The sequence below is a fragment of the Onthophagus taurus genome, chromosome 8 (genome assembly GCF_036711975.1).
Source record: "Onthophagus taurus isolate NC chromosome 8, IU_Otau_3.0, whole genome shotgun sequence".
Taxonomy (NCBI): domain Eukaryota; kingdom Metazoa; phylum Arthropoda; class Insecta; order Coleoptera; family Scarabaeidae; genus Onthophagus; species Onthophagus taurus.
The window spans coordinates 4,701,777-4,723,204 of record NC_091973.1 but is presented as its reverse complement, the minus strand read 5'-3'; the positions used below and the strand labels follow the sequence as shown (position 1 = coordinate 4,723,204).

Sequence of the window (21,428 nt, the reverse complement as noted above, 5' to 3'; positions counted from 1 at the left end):
GGGTTTATTAAGATCGAGGAAGTTACTTTTACAAGATCTGATTTAAAATATGGTTTTCATAAACAAGTCTTTAAATCAAAAAAAAAATTTAAATTAACAACAATTTAAATTTATATTAATAGAAAATAAAATGATTGATTATGATGAGTTTCGTTTTAACAGTTTTAATAGTTGGTGACGTTTATATATTTTTTTGTTCTTTTATTGATGAGATGTAAAGAGATAAATAGTGAGTATAGAATAGGGAATAGTGGCCGTAGTTGTTGTGTGTGTATAATTTAGATTAGGTTTACGTTTCTGAATGCGGGCTGTTAATTGCGAGCATCGAATAAAATTTAAATACGAGACGTGACGCAATCGGCGCGTTTCGAGTCCAATTGTTTCCAATCTCTAATATTAATTGACCTTTAGTTAACACTAATAAACGACTTGCATTCCGTTGACCGTCCGTCAACAATATTGGCGCCAAGAGGCCGCTAATAAAGCGAAGCCCGACGATGAACATGGAGCAGATGTTGCTCTTTTTCCCACAATCTCCTAATGATCCTAAATGTTTAACCGCCCGACCAAAAGGTGACAAATTTTTCGTTCAACAAACACGAGAAACTATCAATTTCGTTTATCATTAGGGCCGAAATCCGAAATCTCGGACAGATTTAGATTAATTATTACCTCTGCATGTACGTTTTCTGTTGCACCCGGTTTTGAAACGGAAATGGACTTTTTATCTCCTCGACTTTTGACCTTAACGCAACAAAGGATGCGCGTTGTGATTGACAGCTTTTCATTTTGCCCTTGTTTGAATTTTTAAAGGAATCGACGCACGCGTTCCCTTTAAAAAAAAAGAAAAAAAAAACTTAGATAAAGTCTTTTGCTCCGCTGTCACTCGTCGAAATTCATTCGATTGTCGCCTCTTCGTTGAGACGTATTTACCGAGAAAGGAAAGATATTCTACGACATTTAACACGAACATCACGAAACGTATCGTTAAAAGCTCGTTTAATACATTCGGGGTAATATTTAAATCTTGAAAATAAAAATCTCATTTCTTTATAAATACAGTCATTTTATTCGCTTATCGTTTACATACTATTTACAAGACGATTTTTAAGTAAATATCATTAAGTTTTGTAACTTTGGCACTGGCCTAGTGGATAACAACGTATTAAAAAACAGCACGGAAGTGAAATAAGTACGGCTAAAGAAAGATATAATAATAATTAGTCACCGTGTACAGAATCTTTTCGTACATACAAGTAACAAATAATAATCTGCTTAAGAAATTATATAAATTTTTAAAATAATTTTTTATTAATTTTTTTAGTTACTTGATGTGTATAATTTTTAGGTGACAAAAGAAAAAAAAACAGAAATTGGGGTAAGAGTATAAATATCGATGTAACAAATAAAAAACAGCAACAACGTACAACAATAATAATAATAATAAAAAATCAATGAACACTGGCGATCGACCTAAAATAAAACACACACACAACGCGAACGGGCGATAATGTTTCAATAAGTATATATTATTTGTATGCACAAAATTTACAATCTCTACCTTACCTAAAAATCTTTTTTTACACTTAGATTCCTTAACGAAATTTTTAAATTACACATTTACAACTATATTTCCCTCGACAATCTCGCACTTGAAATCATTTTTTTATCGGCTTTTCTATTAATTACTTATGTACTCTTCTCGTTATTATAAAAAGGAACATTCGGGTTGCTTTATTCAATTTATTTTTATTAAAATTTTATTTTATTCTCGTAATCTATACATTTAGTCATTTATTTAGTTTTTTTTATTTATTTCTTTTTCGAAGATCGTTCGTGATATGTTAGGTACCTTTCGTTCCGGCCTCCTTTCTTAAATTCTTTCAAAGAGGCTGAGCTGTTCGCGTTGACTAGTCGGCTCTTTTTTATTTATTTTTTGTACGTACCTATAAGTCGTCGCGTTCGTTAGGTATTAAAATTCGTAACTTTTGACTAGTGGCCTAGTATAGTTTTAAGTATCACATGTATGGCCAGGAGAATGAACTTCCCGACAGCAGCATATCCCTTATCAATGTTTCTATGGGCGTTTTACCCACAAGTCGTACAAAGAACAGCTGCTCAATCACTGCCGAACTTACGGTTCTTAAACTTGGCAATCTCAATAAAAGCTTACCAAACCTCGTCGGTTGGTTAGGATACTGACTCCTACAGTACTCTTCTAAGGCGCACTGAGATTTTTCTTGAATTGATTCTATATGGGCTACATCACTTAAACCACAAGCATCTGAAATAAAAAAATTAAAAATAAATCTGTAAACTGATACTTTTAAATTTTAAATCTAAAGGAATTTTTAAAATATACTTTGGAAAAAAATTAATGCATGCTTTAATAAATTAAGACCGTGAAATGGCGTTGTTCAAAGTGCTTCCTGGGGGCGTAAAGAGAGCGTCAATCGGGCCGTCGAGTGTCGGATCGTGTCAAAGAGGACGTTGTGGCGATAAAACCGATATTGGCGGGTATCAACATAGAAAGAGTGAGTTGTCAGGTATATTTGACGCGTGTCATAGTGTTTTAGCCATTAAAATCGAACACGGCGTCCTCCCCGCGGGAGAGTGGACAAATTGCCGGACGATTTGCAATTTGCCATTAATAGGGCGTCTCGTTCAGCCATCTATCTTTATTCGTTAATAACGCGCTTCTTTACGGGCCGTAACGTACCGTTAAGGTGGCGAGGCATGCTGACCTATCGAAAGGTCAGATTTTAGACTATTAGGGGACTAAGCTGTCCCTTCCGAGCAATAATTCCGAACAATTAACCCCATCTGACCTTTTCCCTTGTAAAAATGTCGATGTGAGCCCCGAAAAGTGCGTTATAAATACGGACGCTGGTCACGCCCCCAACATTCCTAAACGCTTTTCGGCCAGATGCGTGCTAAATTTGAGGTTTATATTCCGTGGATAACGTGCCCGATAGGCGGTCACCGGACGTCACCGTTCTATACCGGACCTTGAATGATGGATCGGCGCACAATCAACGACCGTGTTCTTTCCCCGGCCTGGAGACAAATTTGCTAAATCCCCGAGTTGCGTTCGCATGTTAGGAGGCGAAATGTGTTGGGATCGTAATAAATTCCGACTAATAGCTTCCAGTACAATAGGGTAGTACTTGTCGAGCAGTCTCTGCTACGCCTTTTCTATGTTCCCGATGGCTTCGACCAGAATCCAGCCAACTCTCTACTTGCTTACGATTTACTTTCTTTACATTAAAACCAATCAAAAAATTTTATTACATATCTATTCTAATATCCGTTACCTAACTATATAATATATATACATATTTGTATATATTAATCATAACATCTCAATGTATACTCCAGTTTCCGGTTGATATGATATTAATAGGCGCTTTAATGTCTTTAACAGTTATCATTGTAGCGCCTCGGCCGCAAGCGACCTTGACAACTCTTTCAATCGCTCCGTATCTTCTATTGTAGCTGCGAATCTTATATTCTCTATTCTGAATTTAGCTGAGGTTGCTTATACTGCTCGTGGATACCACTTATTTTGTATTTTGAAGAACATTCAACATATCGTGTGTATAAAAGTAGCTGTGAATGTGCCTCCTATGTAAATACATTGTGCTATGAATGCTTAGAAGGGGAAATTAAAGAATTTTTTTAGTTTAAGAGAAAAAGTCAATATAATCGAAGAAGGTAAAAGAGGAATGTTCGTTACCTAAAAAATACGGAGTTTCAAAATCAACAATTGCTCACACGCTAAAACCATCAAAAAAGTGCACCTTGAAAAAGTCAGCATTTTCACTTTTAGAAGAGAAATTGTACAATTGGTTTTTCACAGAAAGAGAAAAGAATTCACGAATTTCGAGAAATATGCTGCAACTAAAGGCAACAGAAAACAACACAAAAATCAATTCAAAACGTATCTAATCCATCACAATTACATGATGTATACAGTACAGGACAGTATGTTAGAAGAGCTGAAAGTAATATGCAATCTGATCCAAAGGTGTTTTGGGGTTTTACTAAGTCTAAGAAGCGTGCGGATGTCATTCCTTCTACGATGTCATGGAATGGAACTGTTGTCGGCGATGGTGTCGGAGTATGCTCATTGTTTGCTGATTTCTTTTCTTCGGTTTTTGTGGATCCTGCTCCAATCCAGCAGAATGTAGATTGTATAGAAATGGATACCCTTCCTTTGAGTCAGATGCAGTTTGACAGAATTGAGGTTGAGGAGGCCCTGATGGGCATCAGGGTTACAGCAGTATAGGTACTGATGGTATTCCATCAATTTTAATCAAGGAATGTTCACACTCTCTGTCCCTTCCTTTAACTATTTTATTTAATGTTTCATTGATAATGGGTGTCTTTCCTTTATTGTGGAAGCGGGCTTTTGTTCTTCCCATTTTTAAATCTGGGGACCGTGGTGCTATATCCGATTACCGCCCCATATCTATTTTGCCAGCATTTGGGAAAGTGTTTGAGAAAGTAGTTCATGCACGTCTATTCTTTGCCCTTAAGTCTAAAATCAATTCTAGACAACATGGTTTTTTTTGCTGGTCGCTCGGTGGAGAGTAACTTGCTTGAATATACTCAGTATATCTTATCTACTCTGGATGATTCTTCTCAGGTTGATTCGGTTTATACGGATTTTAGTAAAGCTTTCGACCGGGTGGATCACAACTTACTTCTGTTCAAACTAAAGAAGTTTGGTGTTCAGGGAAATCTTTTGTAATGGCTTGCTTCCTATCTGAAGGAGAGATGCCAAATTGTTTCGGTTAATGTTTTTTTCTCTAATCCTGTGTCGGTTCCTTCTGGTATTCCACAGGGTAGCCATCTAATTTAATATTTATGTTAACGACATATTTGACGTCGTTAATTATGCCCAATGTTTAATGTATGCTGACGATTTAAAACTCTTTCTCCGTATCTCCTCACCTCTTGATTGTTCTAAACTGCAATCTGACTTAAACAATCTACATGCTTTTTGCTTAAATAATCGCCTTTCATTAAACTTATCAAAGTGTAATGTTATTTCCTTCTCTAACACAATCCACTACAATTATGGCGTCGCTGGTGAGAGGTTGCAACGTGTCTCATTTATTAGAGATTTGGGTGTTACATTTGATTATAAATTATTATTTGATAAACATATCGATACTGTTGTCTCCAAAGCCTGGCGTATGTTAGGATTTATTATGAGATCAACGGTAGCTTTTTCAAACATTGCTGCAATTAGAAATCTCTATTTTGCTTATGTTTACAGCACACTTAACTTCTGCAGCGTCGTTTGGAATCCTCAGTATCCCTCGTATAAATTTAGAATTGAGCGTATTCAATCTAAATTCCTCAAATACCTTTGTTTTAAATTTTCCATTCAATACATTGATTACGAATCAACTTGCACTTCTTTTCGTATGTTAACCCTCAACCAGCGTCGCTTTTGTGGGGATATATTATATTTTTACAAACTTTTGAACAACAAGTGTGATTCTCCAATGCTTGTTGGTTCTATATGTGTTCACGTTCCTCCGAGATTACTTCGCTTTGATTTTCTATTTATGACACCTACTCCTAGAACCAATGCCTGTCAAAACTCTCCTTTATTGAGAATGGCAAGATCGGCAAATCGTGTTAACATAGATCTGTTTCAGCATTCTTTCTATGCATTTAAAAAACTGCTCTTTGCTGCAGTTGGTGTGTTGCCTCGAGCGTTCATTTGATATTTGATATATGATATATTTATATCACCTAAACTTAGTTTTAGTTTTTTTCCTTTTGAATCACTTTTGTACCATTAATGTTAATTCATTATTATTATTATTGTGAACTGTAATTCTATTTTATTTGTATACAATTGGTTGTTTGTGGTACAGTATTATTGGGTTCGACCTGTTTCTGTACCCACATGAAATAAATAAATAAATAAATAAAAACAATTGAATATTGATACTTTCGTGGTCAGAGATGGTTGGCTGTAAAGATTGAAACACCGTCGTGGTTTAAGGTTTTTAAAAATCGCAGGGGAGAAATTATCGGCCAACCCAGATGCAGAGGATCTAAAACGTATGATTTAAGAACATGACCTAAAGCATTAGCAGAAAAAACTACTCTGGATTAAAATTTTCGAAGGATTACATAAGTTGAAGGTGATAATGAAATCAAAAAATCCAAGGTGTTTTAGGAATTAAACTAAATCTAAAACTAACACTAGACCTAGAACTAGAAACTTTCGAGTTAAGCCGTGCGTCTTTTGAAAAAATGTTTGACGATTCGGATGCCATGTTGCAACCTTCTTCAGAAACAAGATCGAAGTCACTTCTAGTGATAGTGCAAAACTAGAACTAACACTAGACCGAGAACTAGAAACATTCGGGTTTAGCCGCACGTCTTTCAAGACGGCTAAACCCGAATGATTCTAGTTCTAGGTCTTGTATTAGTTCTAGTGATTGATAGTGATAGTGCAAAACTAGAACTCTCACTAGACCTAGAACTAGAAACAGTCGGGTTTAGCCACACGTCTCTCAAGACGGCTAAACCCGAATGAATCTAGTTCTAGGTCTTGTGTTACTTCTAGTTTTGCACTAGCACCATCACTAGAACTAACACAAGACCTAGAACTAGAATCATTTGGGTTTAGCCGTCTTGAGAGACGTGCGGCTAAACCCGAATGATTCTAGTTCTAGGTCTTGTGTTAGTTCTAGTGATACTGCTAGTGTAAAACTAGAACTAACACTAGACCTAGAACTAGAAACATTCGGGTTTAGCCGCACGTCTTTCAAGACGGCTAAGCCCGAATGATTCTAGTTCTAGGTCTAGTGTTAGTTCTAGTTTTAGTTTAATTAATACCGGCTGTGAAAGCCTTCGTACTTATATGTATTTTAGGAATTTTAACAACTCATTGCTGTACAAAAGCACTAAGAATGCGGGGATGACCAGGGAACTCTTTAAGGAATGATTTTTTCAACATTTTGTACCTGCAATAAAAGTTAAAATTATCTGCCGTTTATTTCATAAGGCTGATTATATTTCACAATTCGTAGGTGAGATGTTTTCTGCGCACTCAGGAGCACCAGCAACAGAACTGAGGACTCAAGATGGGATGCTTTTTGTAAATTCTTACCTAATGTTACGACTTTAATACAACCCATGGACCAAAATATTTTAAGGCTCACCAAACTGTAGTATAGAAACAGTTTGCTCAATTCTGTTGTATCAACGGAAGAAGGAATAGCTGCAGCACTCAGTAAGATTTCACTAAAATAACATTCCGCTAAGTATATTAAGGGAAAAATTAAGATGTGAAAAAACTTTGATGTCCTTGAAGCTGTTAGAGATACAATAAATTTACTACAGGAAGTAGCTCCAGTAAGTTAATGCATAAGTAGTTATAGAAATCGATAGCAAAATCATAAATTGCACATTTTAGGGTGACTAGTTGCAGATGTGGAACATTTTGACAAAGATGAGGCAGCAGATATTGTGGAAATGTCTTCTTCAGATCAGTCTCTAACACTCTCTATCTTTAACAGTTATCATTGTAGCGCCTCGGCTTTGCAACTAATATTCTGAATTTAATTATTCTGCTAAATTCTGAATTTAGCCGAGGTTGCTTGAACCTGAATTTTGATTTCAGATTTCATTAATTTGGATTGGAATCACCATGTAGTTCAAATCATGTACAGTTAGCAATGTTATACTCTGATGACTTTTATGACGTAGGTATAGATATTGTTAAAAAACAATTTAATTTTAATTAGATAATTGTTAACGTTTAGACATTAATGTGTATTTATGGTATTTGAATCGAATTCTATAATCGTTATAAATATGATATAAGATTAAATCGAAATCATAATGGTAAAGTTGTTATGTGATAAATTAATTCATTTCGGTGCCGGTAGGGGATTAACGACGAGTCATTACGCGAAAGAAAACGAAGAAAAAGAACGCAATCTTTGGTATATCGGTTAAACCGGCGGGTAAAGTAGAGGACCTCCGCGCGTTAGAATTATTTTTAGGTCCCCCTCGATGGGACCTTAATGAACAATTATGTAATTTCGCCGCTGCATTTATCGTTTGTCGTACAGCTGCCGTTTTTCAACAATTAAACTTTGCTACACCACTAATTACGGGCTAAATTGTAAGTAACACTTGTCTTTAATCGTGTTTCGTGTAGCCCACGCCGTTTTTGGAGATCCACTTCTTATACGTTCACCTGGTCAAGATGCTTTATCTATCTCCTGCAGGATCGTGTCTAAAATAATGGCTGATTGATTCACGCTCGGTTTTTTCGCTATTCCAACGGTAGAGTGCGGATAAATCACAATGAAATAGTGCGCTCCTGCCGGTGGGGTGCATAACAAAGTAGGCCAGACTTTTTTCACCATCTGATTTTTCGAAGATTTGTCGGTGACATTAACATCCACGAGTTAAACTATTTCTTTTTTAAACCACTCGAATTCGCCGAAGAAAAATACTTTTTAATTCCATTTTTTTTTACTAAAATAGTAGTTAAACGTTTTCAAGTTTGAATTTGAAAGCTGGTAAGTCGGGTAAGCTTTGGGTTCTTATCAGGGTGCATAGTGTCACTGTCAACGCGATAGATTATTCACCCTTCCAGTCCGCACTTGCCGCCGGCTACATCCCTAAAAATTAAAAGCCACAGATTTGCTGTGTGCTGTTACAACAAAACTCACCCCACGCCACGAGATCTCACCCTACTTTTATGTGATAAACCACAGCGGGACCGTAAGAGGACTAAATCTAAAAATCGATATTCATTATAACTTGTTTGGAGCCTTCCAAATCTTATTTTTGAACCCTTTCAAGAAAATATTCAATTTGTGTTAAGATTGGGTTTTTTCTTTGTTGTTTTGAGGTGTTTTGAGGTGTTATGAGATTTTAGAGCGTCGTTGTCGGTAGGGAGGCACGAAAAAGGACGACGAAATACTGAAAGAATGGCTATAATTAAACGGTCCGTATTTATAGAGGGGATTCAATCAAGAACTAATCACTCTGTTGGAATTTTTCGATCATCTATACTTAGCCTAAGGAATCAGCGCAATTCTCGACTGCCGAAAGGTCAACGAGGTTAAGTCGCTCTAACTTGAGTACGATTTCGTTCGTGGCCAGGTGAACGTGCGCACTAAGAAGAAAATTGTATACTCTTCTTTAGTTCTTTTGAATTTATAAAATCGTTTATACACTTCAATTTTCGACGATTAATCCTTTATTTTACGTTTGGGAATCATCGACGATATTAAATAATAAATAATTTTTGGCAAACGCCAGCGACAGAGATTACCATCAGCAAATACTGCTGACACGGATGTTCCCAATAACGCGATGATATTCGGCGTTCGTTAATTCGTGCATAAAATCCGATTGCATCGGAAACGGATCCCCGAATACTTATACACGTCCAACCCCCCCTAATTTTCGAGGGACCCCCAAAAGTGGATAATTACTGGTGGTAATCTGTGGTTTTCACGATATTCGCGAATATTGAAATATGAATTCTCGGCCAGAAAAAGTAACCCCACGTCCGAGGGGTGGCCACCCCAAAAAAGACGGTGGACTTTCCTTATCCCTTGTTAGTCACGATGTGACATATTGTAGTCAAATTATGATTAGCCCTAACCCCCAAAAAATCCACCCTGAAGGGAATATTAATATAAAAATCTGCATATATACTATTCTCGAATAATCCGATAGTTTTGATTTTATTACTTTTCTTTGTCCAAAAAACCATTAATCCAAAATTGTTTGTGTTTGGTAACAATTGTAGCGTTATATTTATTTATTTTTTTTTTTTTGAAAATATCGCGGAACGAACGCGGTCAGATACCATTCACATGGAAATGTCAGCGGAGGCGTTCTGAAAGAGATTGGACAAACAGATGAGCTGGCCGAACGCGCCAAGGGTTGGTCAGCGGGCGATAGAACAGCGCGGCGTGTATAATTTAAATTGAAAACTTATCAGTCGTCCTGACCTTCCGCGGCGGGAGAACGGGGATACCGGGGGGATCCCCGGTCCGTATCTGCGGGACCGCTTCCGGCCCACCCTCGCTGTTTGTCACCGCATTTTTTTAAGTCTTTTTCTTCGACATCGAACGTTTAAAACCGTATCGTCCAGTTTTGGTCGTTTACATTTGCACGTCGCGGGGCGCTAACGAACCGTTTATTCAACCGTGTGATGTCGTTAGCCGTTAACTAATCCTCTCCGTTATATATTCCACCTCTCATTAGCGGACAGGGGGCATTCTGTTCGTCAGTGTATAAACATAACTGTTACACCACCCAATGTATACTAAAAAAAATTCATATACATATATTATATTTATAACCAAAAAAATTTTAAATTTGATGTTGTGGAATGGCGAAGAAGTCTAAGAAGAAGAATAAGAAGAAGCGGCTTTGGGAGCCCGTAGCGGGACAGTTTATGATCAGTAATTTTGTACCTTGTAAATCTGGCTTCCCTCGTGTGTGAACCCGTGAGCAGGTTAGGTTACAAAAGGTCGTGACTTGCTTGGTCACGGAGACCACTCCGCTACGCTGCGAGACCCAAGACACGGTGCCCAAGTGCTTCTATCGGTACCACTGCTACGTAGCACTTTATTCGGTACAATACCTAGCAGAAAGAGCATCGCGCGACGACCCGGTACACTCTACGTGTACAGTCGGAGCGGCCAGAAAATCAGAAAATACTCGCCCATCTGGGCCTAATTATTTCTTTCGCGCCGGCAGTCGCGAGGTGGTAGGTTATAGTTCGAGCAGGTGTCGCTACCGTTGCCGTTCTTTTTTCGCGACCGTTCGACCATAACAATCTATTGTATTTAAAAACGGTCGCTACAATAACTTTGCATGATTTATAACTGTTGTTGATGTTGTTTTTTTCGCTTGTTTACTGTCTGTTTTATTCAATTTCAAACAAAAGCCACGACGTCCGGACAGGAAATGCACTTTAAGGGTTCCAAATAATGATTTTCAAATCACCACTCACGACATTTAAAAACATATTTCCACTATTATTACAGCCTTTATTTTACAAGTCCTATTTGATAATTTTGAACTAGAGTCACCAAGAAAAGACAAAAGAGAAAAGCGACGTTTTTAACCCTAATGGAATGGGGGCGCGCTTACCTGTCGTGAATAGGACGATGGCTTTCAGACAGGAATACTCCGCGGAGTCCACGTGCAGCGCCTTCAGTTTCTCCACTTGTTCCTATAACAATACAAAACGACTCAGTTTGCGATACTTCACCGTTTTATCTTCCAACGGGAAATTACCTGGAATATTCTGATGTGGTCCATAAATTGCACCACGCGATCTGCACACATTGGCGATGCGTGAAGTCCGGCAGCTGCTATCAGTGGTGCTACATGCAACGGCATCGAACATTGGCTAGCATTTAGGACGAATAATTCTGACCATACTAATCTTAATAACGCCACCTGAAAATACATTACATTAAATAAACACTTAATAAAATCATCAATTTGCTTCTTACTTGATCTGTAACTTGTAGATCTGGAAAGAAAGGTATATTCCTAGCCCATTCGACGGCCGAAAATAGTAGTCTAGCTGCAAGTTCGCAAATATTGTCGATGCCCATGATATTGTTGGCCTGTATACATTGTCCATACCGACTTGTAGGATATGGTTCGGCCCGTAGCAGCAGGGAGATGTAACTGCTGAGGTAGCTGTGGTTGCTGAGGGACGTCGTGACCGGGTCTGAGGTGTTCAGGAATTGATTGGGGATGCCCGGGAGGGCGGGCTGCGACGGCGGTACTCTTCCCCGCTGGACGGCTAAAAAAGAAACGCGCGGCGTCGGAAAAATTCATGATCTTCGCGAAGAACGGCCGCGCCATCCATCACCAACGGCCGAGACCATTTGTATCGGTTTTGACGTGTGAATTAACGCTGATTACTGGGATTGATGACCCCTTCCGGCGCTCGTTATGGGGCTTCTACGGCCGTTGGGCCCCCGCAATGTCCAGACTATACTCAAAGAACTACTTTTTTGTTTCATCTAACACAACTATTTTAAAAAGTATCTTGAAAATTGGGTTTGGTTTATGGTATAATTAAAAACCACCGTTGATAAACAACACGAAATAAAAAAAGTTTTATTAGAAATTATTTTCAATTAGGTTGGGTTGGGTTCTAGAAAATTAAATGTAATTGTATCAATTATACGTTGAGGTTTCATTTATTGATATTGATTTGATGGTTTCTAAAAAAATTCGATATATTAATTACAAAATATGCTAAAAAAACTATAAGAATAATAAATTGAATGTTCGTGGTAGTCGTAAAGGTGACATTAAAAGTGGTATAGAGAAGACGTACACGTGCCAAAACGAGGCGAGAAGCCGCGGGCCGGTAAAATATTTGGTACACCGCGACGAGCAGAGCTTTAATGCACGAATCTCGGATTAAATTGTATAGAGTACGGTTGCTATGTACAGGAATCGTGGGAAACTGACCTCAGGTGACCCTGACCTCGAAGCAACCGACCACGGCGTATATATGAGAGATCTGTGGCCACACAGTCAAATGCCACGAAGAATGAAGTCATCCGGTGCTATTTTCGTGAAGCGGCCACCGCGCGTCTTTCGGTGGTGTGGCGACGGCGACGGCGACGCTGCCCAACAGCAAGCAATCGAAGAACCCCTCAACATCTCCAATAATTATAAGACGACAAACATGTTGTTCCCGGAGCGGCGCTTATCGTACGTCTTGCGAAACGCAAACGGCCGATAATGAAATGGTGAAAAAACAATTTTGATAAGATGCGCGTTCGTCGCCGACAATTTGCGATCGTTTTTTCGCAAAATTCCCAAATGGTCTACGCGTTCCCACGGGAGACCCTCCCCGACGCTTCATTTGAATAAATCCCTTAAAGCTGTCCATGGGTATTTTGCATATTCACCGGACACTGGTCAGCGTAACACGTATCTCGCACCCCTCACCAAGGTGTCATGCTCGACCTTTTCTTTGCCTGGGGGCTGTTTTATATATCCGTTATTCCGCAGGGGACGTTCGTCGTTCATTGTTCGGTGTCTCGTCGCGGTCCCAACTAGGTTAAATAGCGTCGTATACTATTACAAATATAAATGTTACTACAACGGGCCGAAAGGTTATCAATCCAAACGCGTCATAACCAAATGATATAATATGGGTTTCAGTTATTTATTGCGTCGTCTTTGCTACTATGACTTTCGATAAATCGCTTTCTAGAAACTACCAACCAACTTAGAAGAAAATATTTTGTATGTTATTCATCATTTCTTTAGTTTTTAAGTATTTTTTATTATAATTAAATTTGAAAAAAAAAATTTTGAATAAAAAATTTGGCTAAAAATATTTTTAGTACATCAATTAATAAGATCATCATGAAATTATCAGCATGTTTTTAAAATGTCTGATAAGTATTATTTTTGAAACAAAATTCCTTATTCATTATAATAAATGAAATATATTTCAAATTATATCTACATTTTCTATTTATATAGCTTGTTTAAAGATACTCTGTAAGGCATCTACATAGTAAGTTTATTAACTCGAGATTTTCTACAGAATACACAGATCGTTTGCAGAGTATTTAGAGTTCACTAGAGTATATACAACATTTAGAGAGTATGCCTGATAGACTGATGTAGAATATCTGTAGAGCATACAGACTGTGTCTACAGCCTATCTGTATGCAGATAGTAAACATTATTTGCATAAAGATAGTGTGTCCAAGTCTATTTTGAGCCAATCTGCAGATGCTCCGCAGAATTTTCAGAACTATTTTATTAGCACGGATCTAAAAAAATAAGAGTATGTGCAAAAACATTGTAAATAAAGCTATCTAGATATCATCTATAAATACTCTACAAGTTAATAAGTATATTTAAACGTTATGCACAACATTTCACGAACATACAAATCATCTAGATATTATCTGCTTACAAATAGGGGAGTAGTAGAAATTATCTGATAAGGCACTATTTTGACGTTATCTCCAGGTAGTCCCTAGAATACTTAGAACATCTCCAAATTATGTAGATCGTTTACAGAGTATTTAGAGAGTATGTGCATAGAGTTACTTTGCGTGAGACTGATCTAGGACTACCTGCAGCGAATTTGTATGCAGATGGTAAACATTATTTGCATAAAAATAGTGTGTCCAAGTCGATTTTGAACTAATCTGCAAATGGTCGACAGAATATGCACAATCTATATATTATAGAACAGTATTAAGAATATAGTAGAGACAGTCTATATAAAGAGACTCTACCCATATCTATTTTGAACCAATCTGCAGATTCTTCGTAAAATATTCAGAACATGTAGACTGCCATAAAAAAATAAGAGTATGTGTATCATCTATAAATACTATGCAAGTTAATAAGTATATTTAAACGTTATGCACAAAGTTTCAAGAACATACAGATTACCTAGATATTATCTGCTTACAAATAGGGGGGTAGTAGAAATTATCTGATACGGAACTATTTTGAAATTATCTCCAGGTAGTCCGTATTATACTTACAATATCTCCAAATTATGTAGATCGTTTGCAGAGTATTTAGAGAGTACGTGCATAGAGTTACTTTGCCTGAGACTGATCTAGGACTGTCTACAGCGTATTTGTATGCAGATCGTAAACATTATTAGCATAAAAATAGTGTGTCCAAGTCGATTTTGAACTAATCTGCAAATGTTTACGTTTGTTTGATTCCTTTTTATCACCGTGTGTTTAATAAAAGTGGAGAGAATTAACAGACACTAAGAACAACGTGGATTTACATAAAAATTTAATTTTTAGTGATTTGAACGTTAAACAAATACATTTAACTTAAAAAAGAATCGAGAAACCAAATGTTATGTTTAAGAATAGAAAAGAAATCATATAACGTGGTTTCCTGAGGATGGCGTCAAGCCGAAACCAGTAAAAACCAAAAAATAATAATAAAGATAACATCGTTAAAGTACGACATTTATTTCTCTTCACTTTTATTAATTTGCAAATGGTCGATAGAATATGCAGAGCCTAGATAGATCTGCCCAGATCTATTTTGAACCAATCTACAGATTCTCCACAAAATATCCAAAACATGCAGACTGTCTAGGTGTTATTTTATTGGCACGAATCTATTTTTAAACTGTGCAGATATTTAACAGAATACACAATACATCTTCGGAGCATACAAACTGTCTTGGGACTATATGTATGCAAAGAAGAGTATAAGAGTATTTTTTGAGCCAATTTATATAAAAAATAAGAATATGTGCAAAAACATTGAAAATAAAGCTATCTAGATATCATCTATAGGTACTCTGCAAGTTAATAAGTATATTTAAACGTTATGCAGAACATTTCACGAACGTACAAATTATCTAGATATTATCTGCTTATAAATAGGGGTGTAGTAGAAATTATCTGATACGGAACTATTTTGAGATTATCTCCAGGTAGTCCGTAGAATACTTAGAACATCTCCAAATTATGTAGATCGTTTGCAGAGTATTTAGAGAGTATGTGCATAGAGTTACTTTACCTGAGACTGATCTAGGACTATCTACAGCGTATTTGTATGCAGACCGTAAACATTATTTGCATAAAAATAGTGTGTCGAAGTCGATTTTGAACTAATCTGCAAATGATCGACAGAATATGCACGATATATATATATATATAGTATGGAGATAGAACAGTATTAAGAATGTAGTACAGACAGTCTACATAAAGATACTCTGCCCAGATCTATTTTGAACCAATCTGCAGATTCTTCGCAAAATATCCAGAACATATAGACTGTCTAAGGTGCTATTTTATTGGCACGGATATTGGTACTATCTGTATGCACAGAGTATTTTTTGGGCCAATTTATGTAAAAAAATAAGAATATGTACAAAAACATTGTAAATAAAGCTATCTAGATATCATCAAGTATATTTAAACGTTATGCACAACATTTCACGAACATACAAATTATCTAGATATTATCTGCTTACAAATAGGGGTGTAGTATCTTGAGACTATCTCCAAGTAGTCCGTAGAATACATAGATCATCACCACATTATGTAGAATGTTTGCAGAAAGATATGTGTTAATATGGATTTTAATTATTTAAATTTAACCAAACCCAATTTACTATTTTTTGGTTAAACTGATATAATTTAAAGAATATAATGAAGATGTTTGAGGATATTAAAAGATAATATTTTTTGTTTTCAATTTCTCACGGTTTGAAAAAGTTTATCTACGTAGGTAAAGTAAAAGTCGAGGTCCGAAGCACCCATGAAAATATTCTTATACACACACGGAGGGTAACAGTATGGACATTCTATTGTGGGCCATTCTTCGCATGATTGATCGGTTTAATATACAAATACTTGACCGTAGGGGCACAAAGGGCCGTCCCGAAACCTAAAGGCGAGCTTACCGCGTGCATACATTAACAACCGCCTTAAGATTAATGGCCACGCCGGTCAGCGGCGCGGGAATGCGTTAGAAATATATTATTTCTTGTCGAACGCAAGCCGGGCTCAATTTTCGTTTATTTTTTTTATCCGGCCCCGCTCGCGACCAAAACACGTTAATGCCTTTTACCTTCTCTCCTCATGCCCATTTTCATACATTTACGTAACCGACAGTACTGACACTGGTTTCTATGATGTTGATCTATTGGACAATTTCGGCTACCTCTACAGGAATATGTTAAGTTCCTTCTCACACTTCTTTTAAAAAATGATTTGCAACCTGAAACCAAGAAAAAACTTTTTTTTCTCCCGGACGTCTTGGCAATGAAATTTTTTTATCAAAAATTTGTTATTTGTAAATTGGGTATTTTATCGCGAGTAAGTGCTGTTTATCTTGCGCGAAGAGAAACCGCGACTGTCGTTAGCGGTAGAAGCTGCGGGGTTGTGATGGGTCTTGGGGGAATACCGGAGAAAAATGGTGGTTTATAAAAACATTTCGGGCAATAAAACTATAAAAATCTGAGCGCAATTCAGTCGTCTATCATTTCCGACTATATTTATCAAAATGACGGGTCAGAGGGAAAAAGGTTCCCGTCCCCTTTATTCTTTATCCATATAGGAAGTAATATGAAGTAAAAGCTACGACCCAGACGATTTGTGTCCTTGTAAGATGGATTAATCAATTTTAAAAAAAGAAATAAATAATTTTCAACATGTTTACAACAATTAGTATAAAGATTGCAACAATCTTTCCATGACGTTCGATTAGAAAGAGAAATTGACTCATTATTTTTTTTCTGTTAAGATATGAACAAAGCTATTACTTTCACTGTCCTTCAACAAACCCATTTCGATTGTTCATTTCGCATTTGTTCATTTTGAAACTAACTTATCATATTTCGCTGGTTTAATCTATATAATAAGATATTAGGGTGATCTCGTATGGGGGGTCGAATCTGCTTATACAATGTTAGGGTTGAATTGGGACGGAGGTTGTCAGATTCTTTGTTTCATCACCCTTTTGTTATTCATAAGGACATGTTAAGGTGGAAAAGATAGGGTTGTTGAATTAGTTTAATTTCATTTATTTAGGAAAAAAATTTATTTTTAAGAAGCAAAACTTTTCGCTTTGTTATTCATGGATGTGAGACGATAGAAGATTAAAGATGGATTACGAAATTTAACGATGTATTTAGTCTGTTTTAAACGTTGTATGGAAAGAAAAGGAAAGATTTAAAAGAAAATAAGGATGGTATTTGATACTTTTTTTCGGTTCTATTTCTAATTTTGGGGTTTCGTATCTGCGATCTTGTAGTAGCATAGTGACGTATTTTAAAGGGGGATTGAGAAAAAGATCAATTTGAAGATTGTGTTGCATTTTTTTTGGTTTTTGGGTTTTGATGTCAATTTTCATATCGTTCGTGTCATCAATATGGTGACATATTTAGTGTTTCGAAAATGGATTTTTGATGTTTTGACATCATTTTTTTATCATTTCGGGATTTTGACAGATTTTGAAATGTTCGATTTTCTTATTTTTGATTCTTTAACTGTTTAGAAATATGATATTTTTGTAGTTGTTTTGGTTGTTTTTAGTTATTTTTGAATTTTGGGTTGTCTCATTGGGGTTTTATGGGTTGATGTTAGTGACGTTTTTTATAGTATTGAAATATGACGTTTGTGGTGATTTGAACGTACGTGTAAGGATGTTTCGATTAAAGCGGTTGTGACTCTTACCTTCACAAGTAAACTGACCATAGTGTTTTCCAGAACTTTTATCACCACAAACCACGCACTCAATATTTTGGTTCTTGTCGGCATTGTTACTGTTCGCACTGTTCTGAGAGTTCTGCGACGGAGTTTGCCGGTTGGCGATGCTGAGCGACAACTCTGGATTGTCAAGAGTGATCGGGTTGATGTTGGTAGGCAAAGGGTTGAGATTCGGCGGCGTTGGCAAGGGATTGAGAGCGTTGGGCAACGTGTTGAGACTGGTCGGGATCGGATTGACGAGCGACGGCTCTCTCCAAGACGGTGCCACCAATGCCATGTTGGCGGCGATATTTCGCCAAAAAATTTTTTTACAAAATTCCTAACTCAGTTCGGTCGTCATTTTGGCGACTCGGCACATTTGGCACTGGGGCGAAACGGGGATTTTTTTCGAAACGGAAAAAACTTTTTCGAGTCAGATACTTCGGAGCACGTATCAGAGCATGGAAGGTGATAGGTCATACCCTCACAACTTTCTCGCCTCTACTGGTGACCTTTTGCGAGAGGCCCCGACACTAACTTGGCCTGGGCGTAACAGGGAGGTCCTAAGTTCATACGAGGGTCAGGATAGGCCAAGAGGCGGGATTGGAAACCGTGGAGGGGATCCTTTCCACGTCTGCTATCATGTGCACTAAATTCGAATGCGAACCCGCAACTTTATCCAAAATTCGGTCACAGATTCCGAGACCTTCTCGCGGTCGTCTCGCGAACCCATCTTCGCACCAACACTCTACCATCGCTTCGCGCTTCTTCGCGACTCAATCTAACATCCCACTACAAAAATAAAAAAATCAAACACTACGATCTCTCAATCTCACTCCAAAGAAATTTAAAATAGCCCCTGTATATCTATACATATAACTCGACTATCTCTTAAGTGCATAGTGACAATATCTATAAAGATAACTTTCATCTTATTTAAAAAATATAAAGACCTTATATTAGTGCTTATCGACTTTTAATCTAATTAAAATTATTTATAGAATCACACGTCTTGACGTTTATATATATATATATATATATAATTAATAATGTCTTGGGATTCACATACAATGATTATATTTTGCAGTGTGTAGTGATAATTATAAACACTTCATCGTTTCGTGATTTATGACATGATGAAATATTTTTTGACGTTTCAAGTGTATTTAGAAGAAGGCTGATCACCCTATATATATAATTGGCTCGATTATCTCTTAAGGAAGTGATAATTATCAACAGTTCATCGTCCCGTGACCTAAATCAATATCTCAATAAAAAAATCTCAGATGCAATTTCTTTGATATTTCAATCTTTTTCAGAATAAAAGCCAACATCCTGTCTATCTACTTTAATTATCTTTTAAATTTATAGTTATTATGGGTATTATGTATTCCTCTATATAATATGTCTCATATTTTTATTATTTATTATTAATACCTAATTATATGTCATTCTTCGATTTAGTTATGATTTGATGAAGTTTCATAAACCAATTGTGGTACTTTTTGCTTGAAATTGGTTTCAACGAAGTTTTTTTGAGTTCTTATTAAAACGGTTGTTATAAATTAAGGTTATCCAACTTCATGGATGTACAGGATTTTGTGCATCCATGATTAATCAAATTTATGTTCCAATGAAGTTTTCAAATTATTTCTTAATATTAAATATAAACCTTTTTATTCCAATTTTGATGAAGTTTCATGAAACGAATTATTAAGTTTCTTGGATTTGGTTAGGTTTCACTGAAGTTTTGTTTACAATTGAATATTAGTTGAAGTTGTAATAATAATTAATAATTCGATGATATTCTTTGCATATTAGTAAATTTCAGTGAAGTTTTTTGGGTTAATATTGAATATCCAGACGAAATTTGAAATGTTGGTGATGTTTCTTCAATTTGGATAGGTTTCCAGTTAAATTTCTTCTTAGAAATTCTGGTTATAATGAAGTTTCATGAAACAAAAAGAAATTATTGATTAAAACTTGAGAATTCGTTGAAGTTTCTTGGATTTGGTTAGGTTGCAGTGCAGTTTTGTTTACAATTGAATATTAGTTGAAGTTGTAAGTCGATGATATTCTTACCTACGTAAATTTCAGTGAAGTTTATGGCTTAATATTAAACATCCAGACGATATTTGAAATGTTGATGATGTTTCTTCAATTTGGTTTGGTTTCGAGTTCAATTTCTTCTTAGAAATTCGGGTTATAATGAAGTTTTATGCTCTGATGAAGCTCATAACCAATTTATTATTATTTTGGATTTTCCAGTGCAAATTTGATGAAGTTTCATGACACAAAAAGAAATTATTGATTAAAACTTGATAATTCGTTGAAGTTTCTTGGTCTTGATAAGGTTCCAATGAAGTTGTAATGGTAGATTTCCAATTTTTATCTAAAAATTAATGTTCAGATGAAGTTCTTAAATAATTTATTTATTATTATTTGGGATTAAATTTAATTTTATTATTAACTGAAGTTTAAGTTGAATTTTTAGCATAATAATTAATATTTCGGTAATGTTCCTCAGATTTCAATGAAGTTTTTTGAGTTTATATTAACCATCGTGATCAAACTTAATATTGTAATAACATTTTATAGATTAAATGAAGTTCTCATATTTTATTCCTAAAGATTCGATTATAATTTGAGATTTTGATGAAGTTTCTTCAATTTCATTAGATTTCGATGAAGTTCTTCGAGTTATTATTATCTTCGTGTTAGAAATTCAGATTATAATGAAGTTTCATGAAACGCGCATCGTTCAATTGAAGCTTTTTGGTGCATTTAAAATTTTCTTTTATTTTATTCCTAAAAATTCGATTATTATTTTAAGTTTTGATGAAGTTTCTCCAATTTCATCAGATTTCGAAGTTCTTTGAGTTATTATTAATCTTCTTGTTAGAAATTCAAATTTCAATGAAGTTTCAATTTGTTTCTTTGATATTTTCTATTAAAAATTAATGTTTTGATTCAATTATTTATAAATACTTGGAATCAAATTTGAATTTTTGTTCCAATTTTATGTCATCATTAACATAAATAATTAATAAAAATTTAAATAATTTATAAAAAAACACCTTATAAATTTACCTTTCTTAATTTTTTTATATAATGTTTAGTTTTACTGCAATTTATAGTTGTATTTGCACGAATCGTAAGTAATATTTAACGAGAAAGTCG

At 35.8% G+C, this 21,428-nt stretch overlaps 1 protein-coding gene across 3 annotated transcripts; it reads right to left on the bottom strand.

Moving 5' to 3' along the window:
- Positions 1-1,045: 1,045 nt before the first annotated feature.
- Positions 1,046-21,160, bottom strand: LOC111425353 (COUP transcription factor 2). Of its 3 annotated transcripts, none has more exons than XM_071198414.1 (8): positions 20,331-21,160; positions 19,686-20,182; positions 18,237-19,040; positions 16,630-16,779; positions 11,532-11,830; positions 11,311-11,475; positions 11,164-11,245; positions 1,046-2,284 (listed from the first exon to the last, which is right to left on the bottom strand). In XM_071198414.1, the coding sequence occupies exons 3-8, from the start codon at positions 18,544-18,546 to the stop codon at positions 2,019-2,021; spliced, it is 1,272 nt and encodes a 423-aa protein (XP_071054515.1). In that variant the 5' UTR covers positions 18,547-19,040; positions 19,686-20,182; positions 20,331-21,160; the 3' UTR covers positions 1,046-2,018. The 3 variants fall into 3 exon arrangements, with proteins under 3 accessions (XP_071054515.1, XP_071054516.1, XP_071054514.1); XM_071198415.1 differs by having other exon boundaries at positions 19,921-20,182; XM_071198413.1 differs by having other exon boundaries at positions 18,237-20,182.
- Between the last annotated feature and the right edge of the window lie 268 nt (positions 21,161-21,428).